This window comes from Pipistrellus hanaki, assembly GCF_964339955.1.
Source record: "Pipistrellus hanaki genome assembly, chromosome: 1".
Classification (NCBI taxonomy): Eukaryota; Metazoa; Chordata; class Mammalia; order Chiroptera; family Vespertilionidae; genus Pipistrellus; species Pipistrellus hanaki.
Window position 1 is genome coordinate 53,146,031 of NC_140503.1, and position 26,452 is coordinate 53,172,482.

Sequence of the window (26,452 nt, forward strand, 5' to 3'; positions counted from 1 at the left end):
GTTTTTCTATAAGAATTTGGAGAAAGAAAATTCAGTAAAGACAGAACTAATTTTAAAAAACTATCAGTGAAGGCATCCCAATTTGAAAGATTAAAATGGAATATGGGTTTACGAATGGTGACAATGAGTTTACAGTATAAGAAAAAACAACATAGGTACAATATTGAATATGTTGCCCATAAAATTTGTAGCTTTAAACCTGCCTCAAGACTATGTTGTTGTAGTAGAGTCCTTTACTTTGATTTCAAGAAAAGTGAGTCCGGTTGCCAATGGTCTGCTGAAATGTCTCCTTGAATAATGAGCATTCTTTATGGTTAACATCACAGCCCAGTGGCTAATAGGATTTGCACATTATCCTTCAACAAGCAAGCTCCTCATCCTCAGCATGGGCTCCTTTTGCAAAATACAAATGATGTACAAAGAAATTCTTTTTGTTCTGTTTTTATCACGTTTTCGTTTTCTCCCTTTCTCCTGGAAATGTTTGCCCTATGATGAGACATAGAAGATTGGGTCTTTCTTAATTGTTGTTTTTCATCTTCAGTAACTGTAGTTGAAGAATTTCATCTCCATTTAGTAAAGAAGAAGAATAAATCACAGAACATTTTACTGAAGTCAATAGTAAAATCAAGATCACAAATTTTCTCCTTTCCTGTAGCAATTTCTTGCTGAATGAAATGAAAATAGCATTAAGGGAGGCTGTTGTAAATACTTATAAAGCAGAGGAAACAGAGAGAATGGACAAAAGGTACTGTTTAAATATAGAACCATCTTCCCATATCAGGTTCAAGGCTTAGAATCATGTCTTTTTATTTTAAAAGAACCTGAGAGCTCATCTATCCTAGGCAGTTTATTTTTTTATTTTTATTTTTTATTATTTTTTTAACTTAGAGCAGTAGTATCCTACCATTTTAAAAAAAATATATTTTATTGATTTTTTTTTAGAGAGGAAGGGAGAGAGAGAGCCAGAAACATGATGAGAGAGAGACATCCACCAGCTGCCTCCTGCACACCCCCTACGGGGGATGTGCCCACAACCAATATTCATGCCCTTGACCGGAATCGAACCCGGGACCTTTCAGTCCGCAGGCCAACTCTCTTTCCACTGAGCCAAACCGGTTTCGGCTATCCTAGGCAGTTTATACTTCTGGACACTAAAGCTTCTCAAAGTATTAAATCAGGGGAGGGGGACATCCAGCCCACAGGCCATATAAGGCCCACAAAATCGTTTGGTCTGCCATGCCAAGACATTAGGGGTGAGTTAATTAAATGTTTGACCAAATAGAGCAGGCTAATTTTAAGTTGATAATTTTGTATGCCCCTTGAATAATGTTATAAATATCCAAATGGCCTTTGGCAGAAAAAAGGTTCCCCACCCCTGGATTAAATGATGGCAAGTTGGTAGTAGGGCCTGGTCTGATATCCACATCTTTAGACTTCTGTTTCATTGGCTTTTTTCCCCCTCTCCCCATCATTTTTTGCTCTGTGTATAAGTACCTTTTACTCAAAGGTAAAGGCGTATGTTTTAACCCTTAACTACCCACTGTCTCTTCTCATTGAGTACTGTATAGTATTGTTTAGGCAGTTGGCCACTCTAATTTCCACTCTGAGTAGAGAGGAGAGAGATGCCATAAGGAGGATGAGATAAGGAAGGGAGGGAGGGGAAACTGTAGCTCACCTTTCCCTAACTTGCTTAGTTGCTGGCAGAAAAGTACTTAGGATAGTGCCCGGCAAGCACTCTGCAACTACTACTGCTGCTGCCAGTGCTGCTGATGTAACTCTCCACCTGCTCTTTCACAGAATATATGGTATTGAAAGGAAATTCTGCATTTATCATTAATTTCCTTTTCTAAACAAAATAAAAATAATGGGAATATATGGAGACTTTTTACTGTGCTTTTTAAAAAAAATATATTTTTATTGATTTTTTACAGAGAGGAAGGGAGAGAGATAGAGAGCTAGAAACGTCGATGAGAGAGAAACATCGACCAGCTGCCTCTTGCACACCCCCTACCGGGGATGTGCCCGCAACCAAGGTACATGCCCTTGACTGGAATCGAACCCGGGACCTTTCAGTCCACAGACCGACGCTCTACCACTGAGCCAAACCGGTTTTGGCTACTGTGCTTTTTATAATATCAAGAAGGGGAGCCCTGGCTGGGTGGTGTGGCTCAGTTGCTTGGACCATCGTCACATATACCAAAAAGGTGTGGTTTCAATTCCAGTTTAGGGCACATATCTAGGTTGTGGGGGTTTTCCCCAGTTGGGGCGTGTATAGGAGGCAACCAATCTCTCTCTCTCTCTCTCTCTCTTTCTCTCTCTCTCTCTCTCTCTCTCTCTCCCTCCCTCCCTCCCTCCCTCCCTCCCTCCCTCCCTCCCTCCCTCCCTCCCTCCTTCCCTCCATTCTTCCATCCCCCTCCCCCTTTCTCCCTCCATTCCTCCATCCCCCTCTCCCTCCCTCCCTCCCTTCCTCCTTCCTTCTTCTCTAAGATCAATAACAAAGCATATCCTCTGGTGAGGATTTTAGAAAAAGAAAAAAGAAGGGGGATATTTTAGTAAATATCTTGTGAAATTATGTCACTCTGTTATTTTTGCTGGGAAAATAGCTTTCAGTCACTCTTTCCATTAAAAATATTAATTGAAATGCAGCAGTATTCTCATTGCCAAAACAAAATAGAGCAATACCTGCCATGTATTTCAGAGAGCAAAAATACATTTTCTTTGATGGAGCAGATAGTCTAATATGTTGACTTTTGTGGATATGCTACTTTTTTCATCACATATTTCTATTGCCCCCACCCCTTTTTTTTTAACACTCCAGAGCATTTTCATATCTTTCTTACTGCTATGGTTTTAATATACTAATCTTAATAGTCACAGACTTTGCACAAGTAAAGCAATTAATCTTATGAAAGTATCATTTTGAAGACAATATATGCATTTTATGAACTCTTGCTTTTCTAACTATGCCATATTTTTTGCTTTGCTGAGAGAAAAAATGTTAGAAGCATGTTATCTTAATTTTTAAGATTATATTAAAAATTTAGAAGGTTACATTCTCTGCATTCTGTAGCAGATGTTTTGCAAGTTAGATAATTCTACCAAAATTCAAAGCCAAATTTTACTGTCTCTGCTTTCTGAAAATGGTTTTGAATGGAGTAGTTACTAATTCTCCAACTGGACCTTTGTTGTCACAGGGTGGGCTGATAGGAACTTCTGCTAAAGAGATCCTGAACACCAGCGCCACATTTTCAGGAGAATATTAATTTGGCTTAGCCAGCTTATTAAAATGAAACAGACTTAAGAATTTTAAGAAATCAAAACCCTGATGTTCAACTAAGAGGGTTTGTGCCTTGGCAGCTCCCAGTGCCATTCGTTCTGTTTCTTTGCTGCCATTAATGAACATGTTCAGATACTACACATGGTGTGTGAAGACCTCCAGTGGTGGTTCAGGTTTACTGTTTATGAAAATAATTTGTGTGACAATAATAGGGAAGATGGAATCTATTAGTATATACCAGTGTGGTTGTGCAGTTAGCAAAAAATACACTTGTGCCCACAGAGGCAATATTTGTTCTGGTCTTGAAAATAATCAGTTTTAAAGGATTGTGTAACTCTGTCCTTTCCGTGAACCAACTCTGTAAATGCCCTGTCATGAATTGCACTTCTAAAAAATGGTTTGACTTTGGGTGGTGAGCACAGTGCAATATAGACAGATCTTGTATCACAGAAATGTAGACTTGAAATCTATATGATCCTATTAACCAATGTCACCCGAATAAGTTTATTAAAAAAATAATAATAAAATCTTATCCCCTCCCCGTCCTTTTTTCTTAGTCAATTGGAAATGCTAAGACAACCAGGAATGATAATAGCAGCCGTTTTGGGAAGTATATTGAGATTGGTTTTGATAAGAGATATCGAATCATTGGTGCCAATATGAGAACTTACCTTTTAGAGAAATCCCGAGTGGTGTTCCAGGTATGTACACACATATGTCAGACTGCCATCGGGATTGGGCCTAAGTGAGCAGTCAGACATCCCTCAAGGGGTCCCAGATTGGAGAGGTGCAGGCTGGGCTGAGGGACACTGTAACACCCCCATGCATGAATTTTGTGCACTGGGCCTCTAGTTAAAATATATAAGCCAAAATACACAAGATTTAGTGTATTTGTGAATTTCTTAAAACAACCACAGTCCTGTCTACATTATGGTAATGTAGGCAAAGGTAACGTATTCTTTGTCATCCAAGGTGTTAGGAAGACCCTGAGTCTAAGAGGCACTATGAGAAAATATTGAGTATTCTAAAAAATTATTTTACCTTTCCTCAAAGGCAGTGATCTCTCTCTCTCTCTCTCTCTCTCTCTCTCTCTCTCTCTCTCTCTCACTTTTTTTTAATATATTTTATTTATTTTTCACAGAGAGGAAAAGAGAGGGATAGAGAGTCAGAAACACTGATGAGAGAGAATCATCAATCAGCTGCCTCTTGCACACCCCCTCCTGCGGATGTGCCCGCAACCAAGGTACATGCCCTTGACTGGAATCGAACCTGAGACCTTTCAGTACTCAGGTTGATGCTCTATCCACTGAGCCAAACCGGTTTCGGCGGCAGTGATCTCTTATGACAATGGCATATATCAAGCTATTCACAAGTTTAGAAAGCATTACTATAAGATATTTTATGTTGAATATGACTAACAGATGCACACATACTCATTTGCACATGGCTAATAAATCATAAGATTTAGTAATCATAAAAACATGTTAGGAAATTTGGGAAAGGACAGTTTATTGCACCAAGATAATTAAATATTAAATTTTTATTTATGTTTGAATTTTCTGAGTTTTAGATTAAAATGCTGTAACTGAAAACTCTTCTTATTTTAAAGGCAGAAGAGGAAAGAAACTATCATATCTTTTATCAGCTTTGTGCCTCAGCAAAGTTACCTGAATTTAAAATATTGCGATTAGGTAAGAATATGGCATTAGACTTATTGCACTAGTATTGTTTTCTGTTAAATTATGTTAATTATGAGTTTATAAGCTTACTTGTTACAAAGCAGATTATCTCATACTGAAATATTTATGGATGACATAAGAGGTCTGCAATTGGCTTCAAGATAACCCATGGGATAAGGACGGAGGAATAGCTGTCTAAATGAAACAAGATTGGTCTTGTTTAAGATGAATGATGAATACACAGGTGTTCATTATATCAGTCTCTCTACTTTTGTATATGTTTGAAATTTGCCTTACTAAAAAAAGTTAAAGGAGTATATGAGATGGAAGCCTGCAAAGTTTCTGATGAGGGGAGTGAAGTGTTTAAGCAGGGGTCCTCAAACTTTTTAAAGTGGGGGCCAGATCACGGTCCCTCAGAGAGCTGGAGGGCCGGACTATATGAACTACTAATTCCTACTGTAACACCTCGGCTGCGCTCACTGCCCAAAAAACCTGGCGGGCCGGATCAGACTCCTCTGCGGGCCGCATGTGGCCCGCGGGCCGTAGTTTGAAGACCCCTGGTTTAAAGCATGTTGATTGGAATAATACCAGTATAGGAAAAGACTACTCGTTTCACCAAATAAGATAAACAAACTATAAACATTTCACTTTATTACATAATTTTGAGTTTTGTATTAAAATGTAATTGAAAACACAGGCAGTGGAACTCCTTACTCTATACTAGGGTTGTCGAACTCAATCAGAGAAGGGGCCAAAATCTAAAATCCAGCCTAAATCGCGGGCCGAATGGTTTACTGAACAGTCATAAACTGACAATGTCATAAACTGACAGCGGAGTGCAGTGATGACAGCGCGGTGCGGGCCACATGCAAGGCCTGGTGGGCTGGATTTGGCCCGCGGGCCTTGTGTTTGACACATGTGCTCTATACGCTCAACTGGTGACATTGCTCCTAATTCAGAGTAGACAAAAGGGTAGAAATCTTTTTTATAGACTACGAATCTTTTTCTTTTTATTTGCAGGAAATGCAAATCACTTTCATTACACGAAGCAAGGTGGCAGTCCAGTGATTGAAGGAATCGATGATGCCAAGGAGATGGCCCATACCAGGCAGGCCTGCACTTTGCTAGGTAATGTGATTTTATTCTTGAGCTCTATGAGCAATAACCTTTTGACTCAAGCAACCTTTATTTGCATTGTTGACGTGGCTTCATATAAGTGATGAGTATAGTTGAGGGATATTTAACATTCCTTATAAAACATATTTGGACAGCAAATGGGCACTAGTTTTTTATTTGTTTGTTTGTTTGTTTTGTGTGTGTGTGTGTTTTGCTGGGGTGGGAACTGTTCTAAAATTAGGTTGTGGTGATAGTTGCACAACTTTGTAAATGTAGTAAAAGTCATTGAATTGCATACTTAAAATGGGAATTTTAAGGTATACAAATAATCAGTCAATAAAGCTATTTAAAATGCACATTCAGGACATCAGAGGTAGGACTAATTAACTGTTTAAGTGTTTACAAAATCTAAAACCTAGAGGTAAATTAAATGGATTCATATTTTGCAAGGTGTTTTTTTCTTTGTTTGTTTTCTGTGGCTGGGAAATGTGACTGAGCTGGTTGGGTAACAAAACAATGTATTACATGTAGTTTTTTCTCTTGTTGAAATGACTCAGATGTCACTGTCTTCTTTATGATATTTAAAAAATATTGGATCTACATATAAATAAATAATTCTTTAGAACTTAGTGTATGACTTTAATTATGAATTATTTATATAAAAACCTCAGAATATGAATAAATCTAAAATTGTATGTTGGTAATTTTGAGGGTACTCTGAAGTGAATTAATTTAATTGAAAAGCATTGCTTTTCAGAGTATTGTCCAGGATCACGATAGAACTTGTAAAAATTCAAAATCTCAGATCTAACTCAGACCTACCGAGTCAGAATCTGCATTTGAACAAGATACATTGGTAACTCATAAGCATATTAAATTTTGAAAAATACTGCCTTCTAGGCATAAATCTGTTTATAAGTAGAAAATCAGAAAACAAAACATAACAGGAGATGGTATGAACATTCATTATAAGATCAATGCTTAGTTCTCCTGGATATGATTACACATTTGGAAATAATTTTACTATATTTACTTGTATGTATACACATCTAATATTCCGGAAATTCTTACCTTATTGAAAAAACCCCCCAGATCTGATCAAAAGCTAAGAGCTCTCCAGCTTTCTTATCCTCCCTTACACTTAGGTCCCACTTTAATGCTGCACATGGACACTCATTCATCAGCCTGAACACTTCTAATCTTGGGGTCTCTTTGACTTATACTTGGTCTGTAGTTAAAAGAAGTAATTAAAAAATCTGTCTTAAAACTGCCTTATTGGACTATAATTTGCATTTGAAGTAGAGATAAAAACAAAAGGTGAAAGTGTTAATAAAATACTTAAATCTAGTTTATGACGATGATGATAATTTGCTTAGCATTTACCATGTGTCACATTTAATGTTCATAATCACTCTTTGAGATAGTAACAATTATTCCCGTATCTCAGATGAGAAAACAGAAGCATAGCAGGGGGAAGCTACATGCCCATGTGAGATGGCAGGTCGGGAGCAGAGCCAGGTGTGTCTCACTACACACCTCATGCTCTCAACCATGATGGAGATAATGTTAATTATGATACATTATAATGTGCACAATATCTGGCAATGTTTAAAAATTTAGGCTTATAATTATTTAAGAATTAAAATAGGCACATAGGCTTAAAGTTGTCTGCTATTTTAAAATTAATCACTGCTCGTTTATTGTTTCAGGAATCAGTGAAAATTATCAGATGGGAATTTTCCGAATACTTGCTGGCATTCTTCACCTAGGTAACGTTGGATTTACATCTCGAGATTCAGACAGCTGCGCAATACCTGTAAGTTCAGAACAAGCTTGGTGTGATGGCAGTTGATTTGTATTAGATTTGTTGCTTCTTTATGGAATAAATATATTTGAAGTCTATTAACATCAGAGAGATAATTATCAAACATGTGAAAATAAAATGGATTCTAATCCCTGCTGCACAGTGATTGTGTGTGTGTGTGTGTGTGTGTAAGAGAGAGAGAGAGAGAGAGAGCGAGAAAGAAGAGACTCAAACTTGTATACATGTCTGATCTGTATAAACAGAGGTCAGAAATGGATGTTGGATTGATGAGTCTAGGGAGAAGGTTTTATTTGGCACATGTGCCAAGAATTGATAACTTTTTCTCCAGCTGATATGGTTAAAAAAGTATTGAAGAAACTGTTAGCAGTGGTTACTCCTAGGAAGAGGGACTAGATGGCTGTGAGACAGGGTGTCTTCATTATGATTTACATATTCTTCCATACATAGTGATGACTGCACACAGAACTAAAACCCACTTCCACATGTGGAAACATTTGTTTAAACTAACAAACCTGACAGTCCATTGTCCTGATTGGGCATTTGTGATTTGTAGTGTTTGCTGATCATTATCATCAAAGATAACACACACACACACACACACACACACACACACATGCACTTGCACACACACGCGTGTGAACATATGTATTTATTAGGTATTTTTTAACTTTATTAAAATAGAGGAAGTTTTAATTAATTATTTTTCCAACCTGCTTCTTCAAGGACTGTAATAGAAGATAACCTTGAGATTTGTGCTTCATTCTTCAGATATTGTAATTGATATTAGCAAATTTATATGTAGATTAACTTGTGACTTAAATTTGGGTAAATTCAACTTTAGTTTTGAAATACATGTTTCAGTATCTCTTGTTTCAGTTCAGTCCCAACTTTGCTATTTACTCTGTTTTTGGGTAAATAGCTTTGCTTCTTTGAACCTCAGTTTTGGACTAAGTGCTCTGATTGATCTTCATACTGAATAAATTGTATTTTAAAATATTTTTTAAAAACACATAAGAACCATTCAGAGGCTAAAACTTGGTAGAAGTAGGGATGCAGAGAACAAAGCAGAACCCTGAAGTTAAGACTCATCTTGAGGAAATTTGCAAAACCCAATGACCATGAGCTTTGGATTTCATAGCCAAGTGGGATGCAGAAGAGAAAAGATAAAGTCTAGTCCTTTCATAAATAGGGCAACAAAAATATAGTTCCCTAAAAATTTATAGCATCACACATACTCCCAGGCTGATTTCATAGTTCCTGGATAATCCCAGAAAGCTACATGGAGAAAACTTAGCTAAATTTGTCCTGGAATGGTAGTGTTCTAGATGTTGGACAGAAGCAAGGGCAAATTTACTTTGGAGGATCCACCTTCAATCAGGGCCTCAATAGAATTGAGAAAAGTTACAAGAAATATTGGTCATAGTGAAAAATCATAAATACCACAATGAAGCAAAATAGAAGGACCTACGTAAAATAACAGAATAACAAGGTCAAATCTAAGAAAGAAATTAATAGCAGATTTGACACAACTAAGGAGAAAACTGATTAGCTAGAAGCTAAATGGGAAGGAATCCAAAATGCAAGAAGAAGCACTTAAAAACAATAGATAAGTGAGATGAAGGATAGAGTAATAAATTCTAACTGTAATCTAAAGAGGATTTCTGACAGATAAATAAGAAAATAAGACAGACATAATGTTTGAAAAGATAATTTCTAACTAATTTCATAACTTATGAAATGTCACCAAGTTACAGATTTGGAAAGTCCAAAAAATCCCATTTAAAATAAATAAAAAGAAAATCCATCTCTAAGTACCATAATGATACCAAACGCAGAGAGAAAAATCTTTAAACAGGCAGAGAAATATGACATTCAGCAATACTCTTGAAGAAATAGCAATTAAATTGAGAGCTCATTTTCCAATTTCTACAATGAGACAGAAAACAGGGGACTACTATCTTTATTGTTATAGAATAAGTCACTATTAACTTAGAATTGTATATCCAATAAAAATATCTTTCTGGAATGAAGGAAAAATAGAAGTATTTTTAGACAAATAGACACTTGTGAAAATTTGTCACCAATAGGCCCTTACTAAAGGACATAGTTTAGGAAAGGAAAATGACCCCAGATAGAAGATCTAAAATGTGAGAAGAAATGATTTAATAGTCTAGTAAAGTTCAGGCAAATATAGATAAAATGTGATTAATTAAAAACAATGATAATAATAATGTATTGGGCTGCAAAAAATAGCACTCTGCAAAGAATACTTATTAGTTACAAAGGGAAAAATAGTTATCTTTCTAGTGGCAAATTCTAGCGGATATTCCTTTAACCAAGTGACCACAATGGACATGACCAGTAATGGGACCAAGCAACATCACATAACTTTAATATGGAGTACTGAGAGTGCAACATCACTTCTCTGATATTCCTGCTAAAAATGCATGACCCAGATCTAATCATGAGGCAATATTATCATACAGACCCAAATCCAGGGACAGACTTTTAAAAAATGTCATGATCACAAATGAAAAAATAAAAAGAGCGAAGAAGTGTTCAGATTAAAGAGATTAATGAGTCCTGGCCAGATAGCTCAGTTGGTTCCAGCATCATTCTGGTACACCAAGGTCATGGATTTGATCTCAGGTCAGGTACATACAGGAATCAACCAATGAATGCATAAATAAATAGAACATGAAACAACAAATCGATGTTTCTTTCTCTCTCTGTCTTTCTGTCTCTTCCCCTCTCCCCCCTCCCCCCCTCGCCCCCTCTCTCTAAAATCAATTATGAAATAAAATTTTAAAAATTAAAAGAAATTAATTAAGCATGATAGCTAAATTCATTGAATGAAACTAGATTGGATTTTGGACCATAGAAATGTTTTGTATGTTTGTTTTTTTATAGTAGAAATTATTAGATCAATCAGCAAAAATTGAATTAGATCTGTGGGTTAGATAATAAAGTTTTATCATTGCTAATTTTCTGATTTTATTACTAGAGGCCTGGTGCACAAAATTTGTGTACGGGGATTGGGGGGCAGTCCCTCAGCCCAACCTGTACCCTCTCTAATCTGGGACCTCTGGCTCCTAACTGCTCATCTGCTTGCCTGTCCTAACCACTTTGCCTGCTGTCCTGATCCACCTAACTGCTCTCCCCTGCCAGCTTGATCCCCCTAACTGCTCTCCCCTGCTAGCCTGGTCACCCCTATTAACTTTTTTTTTTTTAGGATGCAGCAAAACTTTTACTTAGAGAGAAATTTTTAAACATGAATACATAAATGGAAGAGAGATCTAAAATCACTAATTAAGCTCCCACCTTAAAACCTAGAAAAAGTTGACAAAATAAATCTAATGCAAGCATAAAAATAATAAAACATAGAACAAAAATTAATAAAGTTAAAAATAATAGAGAAAATAAACAAAAACAAAGTTGGTTATTAAAAAATATCAATAAGCCTCTAGCCAGGTAATTAAGAGAAAGAGAGAGATAACACATATTACTAATGTCAGAAATAAGAAAGGAAACATAATTACAGATCCCAAGGCCATTAAGTGCAAAGTACTAGGGAAACAATGTACAACTTTATGTTTTTCAAATTTGTAAATTTAGACAAAATGGACCAATTTCTTTAAAGACACAGTCTACAACAGCTCACAAGAAGCAACAAACAATTTTGACAGGCCTCAATCTCAAGTCAAAGAAATTAAATCAATAATTAACCTTTTCACACAGAAAGCAAAGGGCCGAGATGAGTTCAGTGGTAAAGTCTACTAGATGAGAAAGAAATTATACCAATACATTACAAACTCCTCCAGAAGATAAAAAGAGGAACTGCTTCCTGACTCATTATTTGAAGCCAGCATTACCATAGTAACAAAATCAAAGATGCTGGTTGCAAGAGCAGTAACATCCATGAACATATTGTAGATGTAAAAATCCTCAAGAAAATATTAGCAAATTAGCCCTGGCCAGGTGGCTCAGTTAATTGGAGTATCTTCTGTACACCAAAAGATTGAGGGTCCATCCCCTGTCAGGGAACATATGGGAGGCAACCCTACCCCTATTAACTTTTTTTTTTTTTTTAAATCTTATTCCCTTTACACACAATTGTATTTGACTTCCTTATTGACTTCTCCCTCTCACACAACTTTTCTCTCTCCTTTATGTAACACTTTTTTATTGACTCATCATTTATAAACTTTTCTCCCCTCCTTATTTCATACTTTTTCCATCATCCTTCTTTCCATCTTTTCCTTACCCTCCCTCTCTCCCACATAACTTTTTTCTTTTATCTGTACCTCTCCCTCCCTCCTCTTTTCCTTCCTTCCCACCTTAATTTTTTTCTTCACTTTCTCCCTCGGATCTGCTTTGCTCCCTCCCCTATTTCTTCCTACTTACCATTCTCCTTTTAAGCTCTACCAGATCCCCTTTAAAACTTTTCTTCCCTACCTCTTTCTCTCTTATCCTATCTTTCCCATACATTCTTCTCTATTTACTTCCACTGTTTTAATATTTATCTACCTACCTGATTATTCACTATCATTTATCTTTTTTTTTCTGACTCTTACTTTTAAAATCTGTCCCTAGTACACAACTCTACTTGATTTTCATTAGAGCTCCTACAGTTCACTAACACATCCTCTTTCCTTTAACTCTGTTTTCTACTAACTCCTTTATAAAGTTCTTCCCTCCCTCCCTCCTTCCCTTCTTCCCCATCTCCGCCCCCCCCTCCTCCGTCACTCTTTTACTCTTTTTATAGGCTAATTAAAAATTCTATGCTTTTCATCCTCTCTTAGTACTGACTGCTTTCCTCTCTGGGAACAGTAGCCACTTTGACGGGCTGTGTAACAACCAGCTGTATCTTGCCTACTGTGGCCCATGCCTTCCCTCTCCAACTTGGGGGAGGGTCCAGCCAGCTGGGGCTGGTGTCCATTGCAGGACCGCTGCATTACATGCTTGCATGTTGCAAGGCTTTTCTCCTGTTGAGTGCTGAAGGGGGTTACGCAGAGGCCTTTCCCCCTTCTGCTCTTCCCCCCCCCCCGCCCCCCCCCCCCCCCCCCCCCGTGTACCTGCTTCCATGCCTGGAGGGACTCTCTGTCTGATCCCCTGCAAAATTCACAGGTGACGGGACGTGCTTGCACAGGCACGGTTAGGGCCCGACTTGGGGGGTGGGGGTATTCTGCCCTGGATGCAAGCCCCCATCTGGGTTGGACCGGGCAGATGAATGGATGGATGGATGGATGGATGGATGGAGAAAGCTACAACAGCTTCCCTATGGTGTGAGAGTCGCCTATGGTCTCCACAGTAGCAGGGCTGGGTTCGAGAGGCCGGGTCCCGACGCTGGATCTGTGCAGCTGGAGGAGGCTTTGAGGTTGTGCGCTTTGGAGGATCTACGAGCGTCCCGAGCATCGTGGGGTCTCCCTGTGTGTCTGTGGCAGTGGGATCCCCGTGTTGTTTACCCGGTGGCCCAGGTCCGGTGCCTTACCTCAACATCTACTCTCTTGTCATTGTGCCTGGGCCTTCCTTTGTGTTGGGTCCACACCCTCTTGATTTGCATGCACAACCCCTCCCAGTGGTCACCTCTAATGCATGAGCCCCACAGTTGGCGTTTGCCTACTATGCCTCGAGAACCAGCCTTCTGCCGTGCTGGTGTTGACCCTCGGACCCCCCACCTCAGGTGGGAGGAGTTGGTGGCGTCCCCAGGCAGAGTGCTCTCAGATGGGGTGTGGTGTTGTGGGAGTGTTTGTCAGGTGCATGCAACCAGGAGAAAAAGAGGACTCGGGCTGGGGGCATGAAAGCAAGCCTCATGCAAGTCCCCTTGCTGTGTGCACAGTCTCCTGCTGGTCTGTAAATATGCAAATTGGTTGTTATTGTGACACTGTTAGGACCAATATGCATATTACCTCTTTATTATATAGACTAGAGGCCCGTTGCATGATGATTCGTGCAAGAATAGGTCTTCCTTCCCCTGGCTTTGCTCCCGGCTGCCAGGGAGCCTGCAGTCTTCACTCCCAGCTGGAGCACTGCTCCTGTAGCTCCCTCCACCCCCTGCCCTCCCCCTCATAGCAGGTGTCCCATCCCACCCAGTCGCTTCATGCCTGTGTATGCAAATTAACCCATCTTTGTTAGGTTAATTTGCATACTCCTGATTGGCTGATGGGCTTCGTGGAGGTACAGTTAATTTGCTTATTTATCTTTTATTAGTGTAGATACCCTAGATATTAAAGAGATTCTAATGTAAGAAGTTGCACACATAACTATCAAGTTATCTTATTAAAACTCTTCAGTGGCCTTCCATTGCTATCAGGATAAAGACCAGCCATAGTATAGCCTCTGCCTGTCTCTGGCCTTATTACATAGATCTTCTCCCTCTCTCAACTTCAGTCCCGCATATTGATGTCACCCTCCCATTGCAGGATTTTTATATCAGCTATTCCCTCTGCTTGGAAGACCCTTTCCTCCCCCTTTCACCAAGTTAATACATTTTTGTCTTTCAGATCTGAACTCCTTGTCTCAAGGCAGCTTTCTCCTGCCTCTCTGAAAAGGGCACATGCATCTCACCTGCAATCTTACTGTAGTGTCCTTCTCCTTTACAGTAATACTAGAGGCCTGATGTATGAAATCATGCAAGGGGCTTGGCCTTTGCAGCCCCAGCTGCTTTGCAGCCCTGCCCCCACCCCCTGGTTGTTCCAGAAGGTCATTCTGGAAGGTTGTTCTGCTGTCCGGTTTAATTAGCATATTAGCTCTTCATTATATAGGATTACATGTTGGGGAGCAATTATTTGTTGAATATCCATTTCACCTAGAACTATAAGTTCCAGGAGGACAGAGACCCTGTCTCTTTTTGTTTACTGGCATATGATAGGCACTCAGTAAATATTTGTTGACGGCTGATTTTCTGATTGACTGACTGAGTGTGTCTGGAAAGAGATACAAACAAGTACTCTGAAAAGACAGGTGATTTTTAAAATGAGCCTTAGAAGAGATTGCATATGCTGCTTAGATGCTGGTTTGATGGATAATTTTGATTATCATCATCACTGATCAGCTCTCAGTGATTTGGGTGTTTGTTATAACAAAGAATTTGCTGGGTGTTATTTATTACCACTTTGTTAGTATTTTTCAGTAAATTCTTACTTGATTGATCTTGTCATAGGAGATAACCCATTCTCTTTTGGCAGCCCAAGCATGAACCTCTCAGCATCTTCTGTGACCTCATGGGTGTGAACTATGAGGAGATGTGTCACTGGCTCTGCCATCGGAAGCTAGCCACTGCCACAGAGACATACATCAAGCCCATCTCCAAGCTGCAGGCCACGAATGCCCGTGATGCTTTGGCTAAGCACATCTATGCCAAGCTCTTTAACTGGATCGTAGATCATGTCAATCAAGCGCTCCATTCTGCTGTCAAGCAGCACTCTTTTATTGGTGTGCTGGACATTTATGGGTAGGCATATTAGGCTTAGTGGCCTGCCAGAGAGCATTTCTTTTTAGGGATTTTATAGTAATTCTACATGGGTATTTGATTCTGATTTCTACTGGTAAGAAGGAAAAATTACAAGAGAGTTTCTAAAAATATTAATTTCATTTGCTAGTTTTCCTTCTCTAGGTACCCTTCTTTAACTGTTAAAATCCTTCCTTTATATCGTGCTTTTTGATGCCTAATTTTTCATTAACTGCTTCAATGTTTCAAAAGAACCTATGAGATATCTATCCCCAGTTCCCTTCTATGTGTGTCTATACATTGAGTCTATACACTGATAAGAGCAATGGCTTTATCATAATACCAAGTGTTCCCCACTTGGGGATGGATTAGCCCTCAAAAACTTATACTGCTGAGTTCATCTACATGTCAGAATATTTTTATAAATATATTTTATTGATTTTTTTACAGAGAGGAGGAGAGAGGGATAGAGAGCTAGAAACGTTCGACCAGCTGCCTCCTGCACACCCCCTACCGGGGATATGCCCGCAACCAATGTACATGCCCTTGACCGGAATCGAACCTGGGACCTTTCAGTCCGCAGACCGACGCTCTACCACTGAGCCAAACCGGTTTCGGCTACATGTCAGAATATTTTTAAAAATCTCTCTGCCACTTGACTGATGCCTTTCTTCTGGGTACATACCCCTTGTACTGACTTAAAAACCTTTATCTTCACTGATATAGTAAGAAAGTTTCACAATGTTGGGGAATTTCTATTTCTTTCTAATATGCACATTTTGAATATTTTTTTTTTACAAACTACTTGTTACCTTTTCTCTTCTTACCATATTTTTTTGTTTTACAGATTTGAAACATTTGAGATAAATAGTTTTGAACAGTTTTGCATAAATTATGCAAATGAAAAACTACAGCAACAGTTCAATCTGGTAAGAATTATTTTTTAAAATATTCTGATATAAATTATTCTCTTGAATTCCTAGTGTGCATTTAAAGTCTGATTCCTAAAATGAAGTTATGAGTTATAACTATTATCTGGTGTTTAGAACAGTCAAAGTGCTGAGGAACTTTAAATGATGCCACATTAGAAAATGTTTATGGTCTAGATGGGATTCAAGGTCGTCCTTGAATTGTCGTCTGAGAATAGTGAAAATTTTGTACAAATAAGTTGAGTGAGGGAAGCAAAAAGCTTTGAGAGATATCCTTCAGTTTCTTGTCCTGAGGCTAACTATATGTGGCGTTATGACTACCTTACCTCTTATTTGTTGTATTTTCAAGATGACAAAACAAAAACTCAGAATATATTCTCTTTTCTACATATTTGTTACATATTTTCTTTTCAACAGTTTGAGACACTCAACGAGACAATGGCAATGAGTGTATTTTGAGAGTCAAGTGTCTCTTGTGAAGTAGGAATATCAAATATCTAAGAACATTATCACGATGTTGAGGGATTTGAAGGTGCTTAAAAATGAGGGGTATTCAGAGGGAAAGTAGGGGAGGATGGGAGTAAGGGGAAAAGATCAACCAAAGGACTTGTATGCATGCATATAAGCCTAACCAATGGACACAGACACCAGGGGGGTGGTGAGGACATGAGTGGGGTGGTGGTGGTGGAGGGGTAATGGGGGAATTAGAACACATATGTAACACCTTAATCAATAAAGAAAAAAAAAAAATGAGGGGTAGCACAGATGCCCTGAGCTGAATTGCTTGGGTTACGGTCCTAAATCTGCCTTGATCCAGGGGACCTTGGGCAAGTTGAGGGACCTTTTTGGCCTTAGTCTCCTCATCTGTACAGGGGGGAAATAATAGTACCTGTTGCATATAGTTCTATGGATTAGGTAAGTTGGGGTGTGTAAAGTGCTCACCACATGCTAGGCACAGTTCTAAAGTGCAAGATTAGGGGTAGTTATTAGTATTGATGAAAGAGGATATTAAAAATGAATAACCCATAGGAATTGGAAGATATATGGAAGAGAAGTGAGCTGAAGGACAGGAAAAGAACCCTTAATAACTATCTTCATCTTACAGAGAGAGAGTTCAAGTGATATAGTCTATGGTTGACGAAGTTTAAAGGTATTATTATTTTTTAATCCTCACCTGAAAATGTTTTTCCATTGATTTTTACTTTACTTTTATTTTATTTTTTGGTTTAAAAACAGGTAAATGCACTTTATTTCTTTAACATTACACATGTTGGTTGCTAATTTCTGGCAATTTTCTAGACTTTTTCTCCCCCAGTTTCTTTTATTTATTTATTTATTTATTTATTTTATTGTTTAAACTGTTACACATAGTAGTACATATAACTCCTATTTCCCCTCCATTGACTTTCCCCCAGCCTCCCCGACTTCCTGTCACATGCCCTCATCCCCCCCCCCCCCTCCCACCCCACCCCCGTGTCTTATGTCCATTGATTGTGCTTATATGCATGTATACAAGTCCTTTGGTTGATCTCTTTCCCCTCTCTCCAACACTCCCCAGCCTTCCTGCTGTAATTTGACCTTCTGTTTGATGTTTTACTGCCTCTGCATCTATCTTTTTGTTCATCAGGTTATAATGTTCTTTATTTTCCACAAAAGAGTGAGATCATGTGGTATTTTTTATTTCATTGCCTGGCTTATTTCACTTAGTATAATGCTCTCCAGTTCTATCCATGCTGCTGCAAATGGTAAGAATTCCTTCTTTTTTATAGCAGCATAGTATTCCATCGTGTAGATGTACCACAGTTTCCTAATCCACTCATCTGCTGATGGGTACTTAGACTGTTTCCAAATCTTAGCTATGGTGAATTGTGCTGCTGTGAACATAGGGGCACATATATCCTTATACATATTGTTGAATTTGCCTTCCATTCTTTTCAGCAACCTTCTTACCATTTCTCTGAATTCTTTTTCTGACAGGTTGCTTACCTCCATTTTGTTCACTTCCTTTTCTGGTGATGCTTGCTTTTCTTTCAATGTGGGCTGTTTCTTTTGTCTCCCCATGATCTCTCTTCTCTGGGTGTTTGGTTATATAGTTCTCTTTCTCCTATGTTGATTTAAAGGCACAAAATACAACACAACAAGGCACAATGCACAAGGCACTGAACACAAATGTATTCTCGATACTAATAATCCCAAATAAAGCTGACTACCATAGAAAAGAGAATTAGAGGATAAGAAAGAAAGAAGAGAAAAATAAAAGAAAAAAAGAGAAAAAAAGAGTGCAAAATTAAAATTTGGAAAAGGGAAAAAGTAAGAGAGGAAAGAAAGAATAAAAAAGGTGAGGGGAATAAAACTATTTATATGGGGAGAATACTCCAATAGAACAGCCACTAATTCCAACAAGTGCCAGCAACAAATACCTAGAGATGAATGCAAACTACCAACAACAACTAATAATATCAGGTGAGGTGAGGGAAAACAGAAGCAAAAAACAAAACAAAAAGAATTTCACAAACAAGCATAAAAAAATCAATATAATCAACAATCAAGCAAACCATAACAAATGGACAGAGAAAAAAAAAATTGATAGTGAGGAAAGAGAAGAGAGAGGTGTGTATGGATTTAGAGCAGGGCATTGGAAATTAGATATATAAGTAGGGTGAAATTTTAAAAGGGGGATAAAAAGAAGGAATAGGGAAAATCTAAAGCAGGAATAGGATAAGAGCAACGGGACAACAAAAGGGGAAAGGTGAGGAAGAGAGTGTTGACATAAAGGTAAATTTGAGATAGAGTAAAATGATGCTAAAGGAAAGATGAAAATAGAATGTAGAACACTAATCCCAAAATAAAATAAAGAGAAAATAAAATGACACTTTAAAAAAAAGGTAAAATAGTAGTAGTAATAATACTGATTAAAAATAAAAGAGTAATAATTAAAAAGGTAAAATCAAGTGAGGAAAAAGAAAAAAAATTAGTTTCTTAAGTAAAAGATGAAAAAAATAAATAAAAATGTGCAGTAGTGAAGGTCATTCACTTCCTCTACTGTTCTGTTTGGCATACCTGTTTCCTAGTCAGGACAGTATTGAAGTTCCCTGCATTCTACTGCTCCTCAGTGTTGTAGGCCACAGTCCTGATTTTCAAGCCAGCAGTACTTCTCTGTCTCTTATACTCCTTTATTTGTGTTTACACAAGAGTTAGTTTGTGGCAGTGTTTCTGGATTGACTTCCGGGTCTGTAGGTCCTTTCTATCTAGTGTTTAGATTTTGTTTTCCCTGTGGCACTTAAGTTTGGGGGATTGGGCTGCCCCAGAGCTGGTTCTCTGTTCGTTATTCCCTACTCTGAACTCCAGTTTCCACAAAAACACCTTTCCCCTGCAATCTTCCAGAGTGTCCCCAATTGGATGATCCTATGTATTAGGCTTAGCAATCAAAATCAAGGATTCAAAGAGAAAAAAGAGAAAAGCCAGAGCAAGTGCGTGCTCTCCAGTGCTGCGGTGCAAGTCCACGCAGTCTTTTTTCCCCTTGGGTCCACGCAGCCGGCACACTGCTAAAATCCCCAGGCTGCCCTTTTACCCCCAGTTCAGCTATGGGCCACTTTCTAGAGTTCCCTTCTGTTAGCAGCCTTGTGGATCCCCTTCCACACTTGCCGATCACGCCAGCCCCCATGGCCATGTATTCTTTCTGGGTGCAGACTTCCCTGCGTGCGCATTTCTGTCTCCTGCCCAGACCACAGACCTCACCTTTCAGTGAGGAGGCTCAGAGCTCCTCCGAATCCATGTGCTCACATCACTTGGGGACTGCTGGTGTTCCAGGGTTTGCTGGTCTTCACTGGGTCCCAGTGTTGTAGATTCTCAGATTTTTAGGCTTCTGACAACATCCACTTTCCCTTTCAAGATGGCACATTCTCTGCAACAGAGCTGGTCGCTCAGGGGTGGATCATAGCAACAGTGGAGGCTGCTCGTCCAGGGGAACTCTGAACTGCTATCCCCCAAAGGCTCCTAGAGTATAGCTGTCCCTTAACTCACAAACACTTCCGGTGTGACTACACACCCTTTCTTTGTTCTCTCACTCATGCACTATCTTGCAGTCTGCCTTCCCATCCCAGCCATTTTCCTTTCTTCTCCATTGATTTTTAAAGAGAGTGGTAGAGAGAGTAGAAGACAGAGAGAAATATTGTTGTGAGATACACATTGATTGGTTGCCTCCTGCACAAACCCTGACCAGGCCCAGAAGGGCAGGAGCCTGCAACCAAGGTACTTGCCCTTGACTGGAATCAAACCTGGTACCCTTTGGTTTGCAGGCTGATGCTCAATCCACTGAGCTAAACTGGCTAGGTCAAGATCCTATCTAATAAAAGAGTAATATGCAAATTAACCATGACACCCACAAATCATGTACATCAGCCAATCAGGAGTGAATATTCAAATTAACCAAACCAAGATGGCTGTGGCCATGGAGTGAGCAGGAGGCTTGGGTTTCATTGGTAATGGAGGAAATCAAGCTTTTCACACAGCCTGGCTGGCCTAGGCCTCCACTCAAGGCTACAACGTTTCAATTATAGAAGATAAATAAATCCCAACAAAAATGGCTGTAGCCACGGAGCAGAAAGCTTGGCTCCACTCAAAGCTTCAAAGTTTCAATTATAGAAGATAAGTAAATCCCAGATACCAGGGCCTCTGCTTGGGCCGTTGGGGGGCGTAGCTGACCTTCAAACCACCACGGTACCCTCGCCCAGGCTGCCGCACGCTCCAAGGGAACCTGCACCCTGATCTGGGATACCCTTCAGGGCAAACCAGCTGGCCCCCATCAGCCCTCTATTCTATCTAATAAAAGAGTAATATGCAAATTGACCATCATTCCAACACACAAGATGGCTGCCCCCATGTGGACACAAGATGGCCACCACAAGATGGCCAGGAGGGGAGGGCAGAGGGGAGGGACTAGGCCTGCAAGGGAGGGCAGTTGAGGGTGATCAAGCCTGCAGGGGAGGGCAGTTAGGGTGACCAGGCCAACAGAGAAGGGAAGTTGGGGACGACCAGGCCTGCAGGCAAGGGCAGTTGGGGAGGAACCCAGAAATGCAGGGGAGAGCTGTTGGGGGAACCAGGTCTGCAGGGGAGGGCAATTAGGGGTGTCCAGGCCTGCAGGGGAGAGGGTAGTTAGGGGCAAACAGGCTGGCAGGGGAGCAGTTATTAGGCATCAATCATACTGGCAGGGAGTGGTTAGGGGGTGAGCGGCTGGCAGGCAGAAGCGGTTAGGGGCAATCAAGAAGGCAGGCGGGCAAGCAAATTAAGCAGGTAGTTATAAGTTACAAAATTAATAAATACTTGAAGATTTAAAAATAGTAATAGTGGGAGTATAGGGAGAAGCAATTAAGATTTGGTATATGTGAATTTAGACTCATCTAGGTTATTAAGAAATCAATAAATAAGGTTTCAAATAAAAGCATATTCTTTAAAGGCAGTATCAGAAGAAATATTTAAGAGAGTATGCCCTGGCTAGGTAGCTCAGTTGGTTAGAGCATTGACCTGATACCCCAAAGTTGTAGATTTGATCTCTGATGAGGACACATAAAAAATCAACCAGTGAATGCATAAATAAGTGGAACAACAAATCAATTCTCTCTCTCTCTTTCTCTATCTCCCTCTGTCTCCCTCTCCCTCTTTTGTTCTCTCCCACACCCATACACATCACACCCCATCCTGCATCTTAGTTTCTCTCTGCACAACTGCTCCGCTCTCTCTTATTCTTTGGTGGTGTATTCTTTCCTTCTTTATGTATTTTCTTTACCTTAAGGTTTCTGCTTGTTCACTTCAGACTTCTTGTGAACCCAGCAGTTATTGGAGTGTGCCTGACATTCTCTTAACTTGCTTAACTCCCATTTTTCTTGACTTCTTTAAGCTGCAGTTTCCACTGATAATCACTTCATTTTTTCATTGAGGTTTCTGGTGGTAGAGTGCCCTTAAATGCCTACACTTAGTCAGCTGCTACTGGGAACATGGGGTCTCACAGTAAAAACTGGCTGCTTAGGACTGCTCCCTCAGCAAGGCTGTGGGTATGGCATTTGTCATGAAAACCATGTTTACTGCTTGAAGGCATTACATGTTGACCAGGATCTCTTGTGGTATTGAACCTCTTGCCCACATTGTCTTTTTGACAGTTGAGCATTCAAAAGTTTGGAGCCCCATCCACTTTTCCAAACTTAGACATAGATATGTGTGTGAGAAAAAGGCCTGTTTAAAGCCTGAGCCGTGTTTCTGTTGTTGGTGTGGAGACTGCATATAAATTAATGAATCAAAAAAGAAGGCTCATTTAAAAAAAATATTGGTACCATTAGTCACGGCATTCTGCTGACACTTGACACTTATTTGCCTTCTCATTAATAAAAAAAAAAAAGTAGAAGAAATCTGCTTTCTAATTAGCATGACATATATATTCATACAGGTTATTTTTTAGGTTTTTTTTTGTTTTGTTTTTTACTAAAGCTTATTGCAGCTGGTTAGACTACAAATGTTGCAAATGGGCCAAGAGTGGCATTATAAGAGTATGCATCAGAAATCTTTTATAGAGTTTTTACAGAGAGGAAGAGAGAGGGATAGAGAGTTAGAAACATTGATGAAAGAGAAACATTGATCAGCTGCCTCTTGCACACCCCCTACTGGGAATGTGCTCGCAACCAAGGTACATGCCCTTGACTGGAATCAAACCTGGGACCTTTCAGTCCGCAGGCCAACACTCTATCCACTGAGCCAAACTGGTTTCGGCTATATCAGAAATATTGGTGACACTTAAGTTTTATGGGTTTGGGAACATATATATATATATATATATATATATATATATATATAGCCTGCTCATAGCCACAGAGGGCTAATTTTATCAGAAAAGTAGCAAGAAGTGTGTGCAAACCAAGAGAGACAAGAAAAGACCAGTGAAGGAAAGCAGAAACCACCAGAACTAACAAATGGAGGTCATTAGCATCTGTGGAGACCAGAAGTTGTGGGTGGGCTGATTGGCGTGGTTGGAACAGAGATGGTACTGCTCTTCCCGTTAGACTCCCATTCATCTGTGGAGCTCAGATCACACAGCACACAGCCTTTCCTTGGAAGTCTTCCCTCACCACCCTGTATCCAAACCAGATGAGGATGCTGGCTCTCATAGCTCACATTATTTTCCTCTGTAACATTACAGTGTGTAATTATATTCCTTGTGATTATTTTATTTCTGTCTGCTTCTTCCACTAGATCCAGACCCCATGAAGGCAGAGCCCACATCTATTTTGTTAATGGTGTTTGGTGACTGGCACATAGTAGCAATCAATGCATATTTTTGCTTAAATGAATGAATGGAGATTAGAAGCAATGGTGAAGGGAGGTGGCTGAAACATTTAGCAGAAATAGCATGAATTTATAGTGGCTCCAGCAGAGTTGGATGTAGAATCCAGGAAAGTGAGCGGAGGGTTTCCTGACTATGGAGAATAATGAAGGCAGACACCAAAGATCATTGTTACATAACTCTGAGACACATGGACTTCAATACCACAGTCCTTTCAGAGAATGTTTGTGTTGTGCTGTAAGCATCTCCCTGCATGGTTCAACAGTCTGGAGGACATCCACTCTGCAGAGTTGCTCAAGGCCAGCTAAGGCAGACTGTGCCCATGTTTTAACAGCACTATGCAGTAACTTGAGGCCAAAAAGCATACAGTTGGGATGAATACACATCAAAAATTGAAAACTGCTACACTTATTAATATCAGCTATTTAAAACATTCACTTACCTAGATTTTCTTGTTCATCAAGAACCCTATATAGTTGTTTACTGTCTGTGGTTTTTATTTGCTTTATTTTATTGTTCTCTTTGTGGAAATCATATTTCTCCCATGAGATTGTTGTTCCTGGAAGCCATGGACTACCTCAAATTATCTTAGCATCTTAGAGTATTTTATATAAACACTAGAGTTCTGGTGCATGAAATGCATACACTTGGTGGGGTATCCTGGTCTGTGCCCTTTCGCAGTCTGGGAGCCCTTGGGGGATGCCCCATGGGGAGCGGGCCTAAGCCATCAGTCGGACACCCTTAGTATGTCACAGAGGCAGGAGAGGCTCCCCCCACTGCCTCTGCACTCGCCAGCCATGAACCCGGCTTCTGGCTGAGCAGTGCTCCCCCTGTGAGAGAGCACTCAGTCAATATGCTTATTAGCCTTTTTAAAAAAAAATTATTATTAAATTATCTGTGTACCAATACCATTGCCCCACCCCCCCATTCATGCCCTCCCTCCCCAGAGTTTTGTGCCCATTGGTTGTACTTATATGCATGTATACAGGTCCTTTGTTTGATCTCTTATCTACCCCAGATCTCCCTACCCTCTCTGCCGTAATTTGACAGTCTGCTTGTTGCTTTACTGTCTCTATATCTATCTCTTGGTTCTTCAGTTTATAATGTTCTTTATCATCCATTATATAGGATTGTTTCTTGACTAACATTACTTATGATAATAATCCAGTAATGCCACTTTTTTTCTATTTCATTTTAGCATGTCTTCAAATTAGAACAAGAGGAATATATGAAGGAACAAATTCCATGGACACTCATAGATTTTTATGATAATCAGCCTTGCATTAATCTTATAGAATCTAAACTGGGCATTCTAGATTTGCTGGATGAGGAATGCAAAGTAAGTATGATTCCCTGATGTACTTAGTGTATCTAAATAGATATCTCAAGGTCAGAAAGTTAAGTGGATTTAAGCAGAGATTTGTAGTGTTCCATGAGTTGCCATTGTGAGGTCACTCTAACTTGCATTCTGAACGGTCACCAGATCCCAAGGCCTTTAAATACAAGTTAAATTAGGAGAATTCCTTTCCCTTTTCACTTGATTCTAAATTATGTGGAAAACTAAAAGCTTATTGCACAAAATTCATGCACTCAGGGGGTCCCTCAGCCTGGTCTGCACCCTCTCACAGTCCGGGATTCCTCAGGGGATGTCTAACAGCTTAAGAGCGGGCCTAAGCTGGCAGTCAGACATCCTTAGTGAAGCCATGGAAGTGGGAGAGGCTCCTGCCACTGCCATTGTGCTCACCAGCCGTGAGCCCAACTCTGGCTGAGCGATGCTCCCCCTGTGGGAGCACACTGACCACCAGGGGGCAGCTCCTACATTGAGCATCTGCCTCCTGGTGGTTAGTGCGCATCATAGCGACCAGTTGTGCCACCATTTGGTTGATTTGCATATTAGCCTTTTATTATATAGGATTAACATTTGATATAACTACTACCAATTTTAGTCACTTTCTGTTAATCAATATGCTTATATTTGGTACTTTTTGTTCATTAGTATTATATATTTAAAGAAATGCAATAAATTACAAAAGATATTTTAAACAATAGCTCTAAATATTCATAATTTAAAATTTAATTAGTTCTTTATTACTGATATGTATGTTAGGGAGGGAGTTTTAGCTTTAAATTTGAAGATGTAGCATGATAGAAAAATATGAGATTCCCAGCTCTACTGCTAACTGAGTGATCTTAGACAAATACCTATTTGTTCTCTTTATTTAATTTATAAGCATCCAGATTTTCTACAGCATTCAGAATGCATGTAGTGGCAAGGTCCTTGCCTCACTCAAAATTAAATAAAATGTGAGTCAAAACAAAAACAAGTTACTGTTTTACCTATCAAGAGATTTTAAATTTAATTTAATAAAAAAAAAAATAAGAAAAAATAAAAAAATAAAAAAAGATTTTAAATTTAATAATACCTTTGATTTGATAATACCAAATGAATATTTATTGCATATACAATATATTCTTGATGAAGTGCATGAATTAGTACAACATATTTTAAAGGAATTTGGCAATATTCATCAAAATTATAAATACATATATATTTTGACTCAGCAGTGGAACTGATGGGAGTTTACCCAACAAATATATTTGCAAAAGTATCCAGGATATATATGTAAAATCAGTCATTGTTACAAAAATCAGTAAAAACATAGTGATCATAAATATAAGACTGCTATTATTAAAGAGAAAAAGATGCATTGAGTTTAGAGAACGAGCCTATTTGTGTATATGTGTTTAGAGACAGAAAGATAAAGAAGTCATTGGAAATTGTGAAAAGAGACTACCTTTCGTTTCATACCTCTCTGAATTATATAAATATTTCACTATATGCACAT

The 26,452-nt window shown here is 39.2% G+C and overlaps 1 protein-coding gene across 4 annotated transcripts in view; it reads left to right on the plus strand.

The window, feature by feature from the left end:
• The window catches only part of MYO5A (myosin VA), a 182,691-nt gene that overhangs the window by 80,479 nt on the left and 75,760 nt on the right, over positions 1 to 26,452 (plus strand). For all 4 annotated transcript variants that reach the window (XM_084894025.1, XM_084894026.1, XM_084894027.1 and 1 more), the window contains exons 6-12: positions 3,835 to 3,978; positions 4,887 to 4,968; positions 5,977 to 6,084; positions 7,782 to 7,888; positions 15,085 to 15,350; positions 16,195 to 16,276; positions 24,805 to 24,945. In XM_084894025.1, the coding sequence (XP_084750151.1) occupies positions 3,835 to 3,978; positions 4,887 to 4,968; positions 5,977 to 6,084; positions 7,782 to 7,888; positions 15,085 to 15,350; positions 16,195 to 16,276; positions 24,805 to 24,945 (930 nt within the window). The remainder of the gene's footprint in view (positions 1 to 3,834; positions 3,979 to 4,886; positions 4,969 to 5,976; positions 6,085 to 7,781; positions 7,889 to 15,084; positions 15,351 to 16,194; positions 16,277 to 24,804; positions 24,946 to 26,452) is intronic.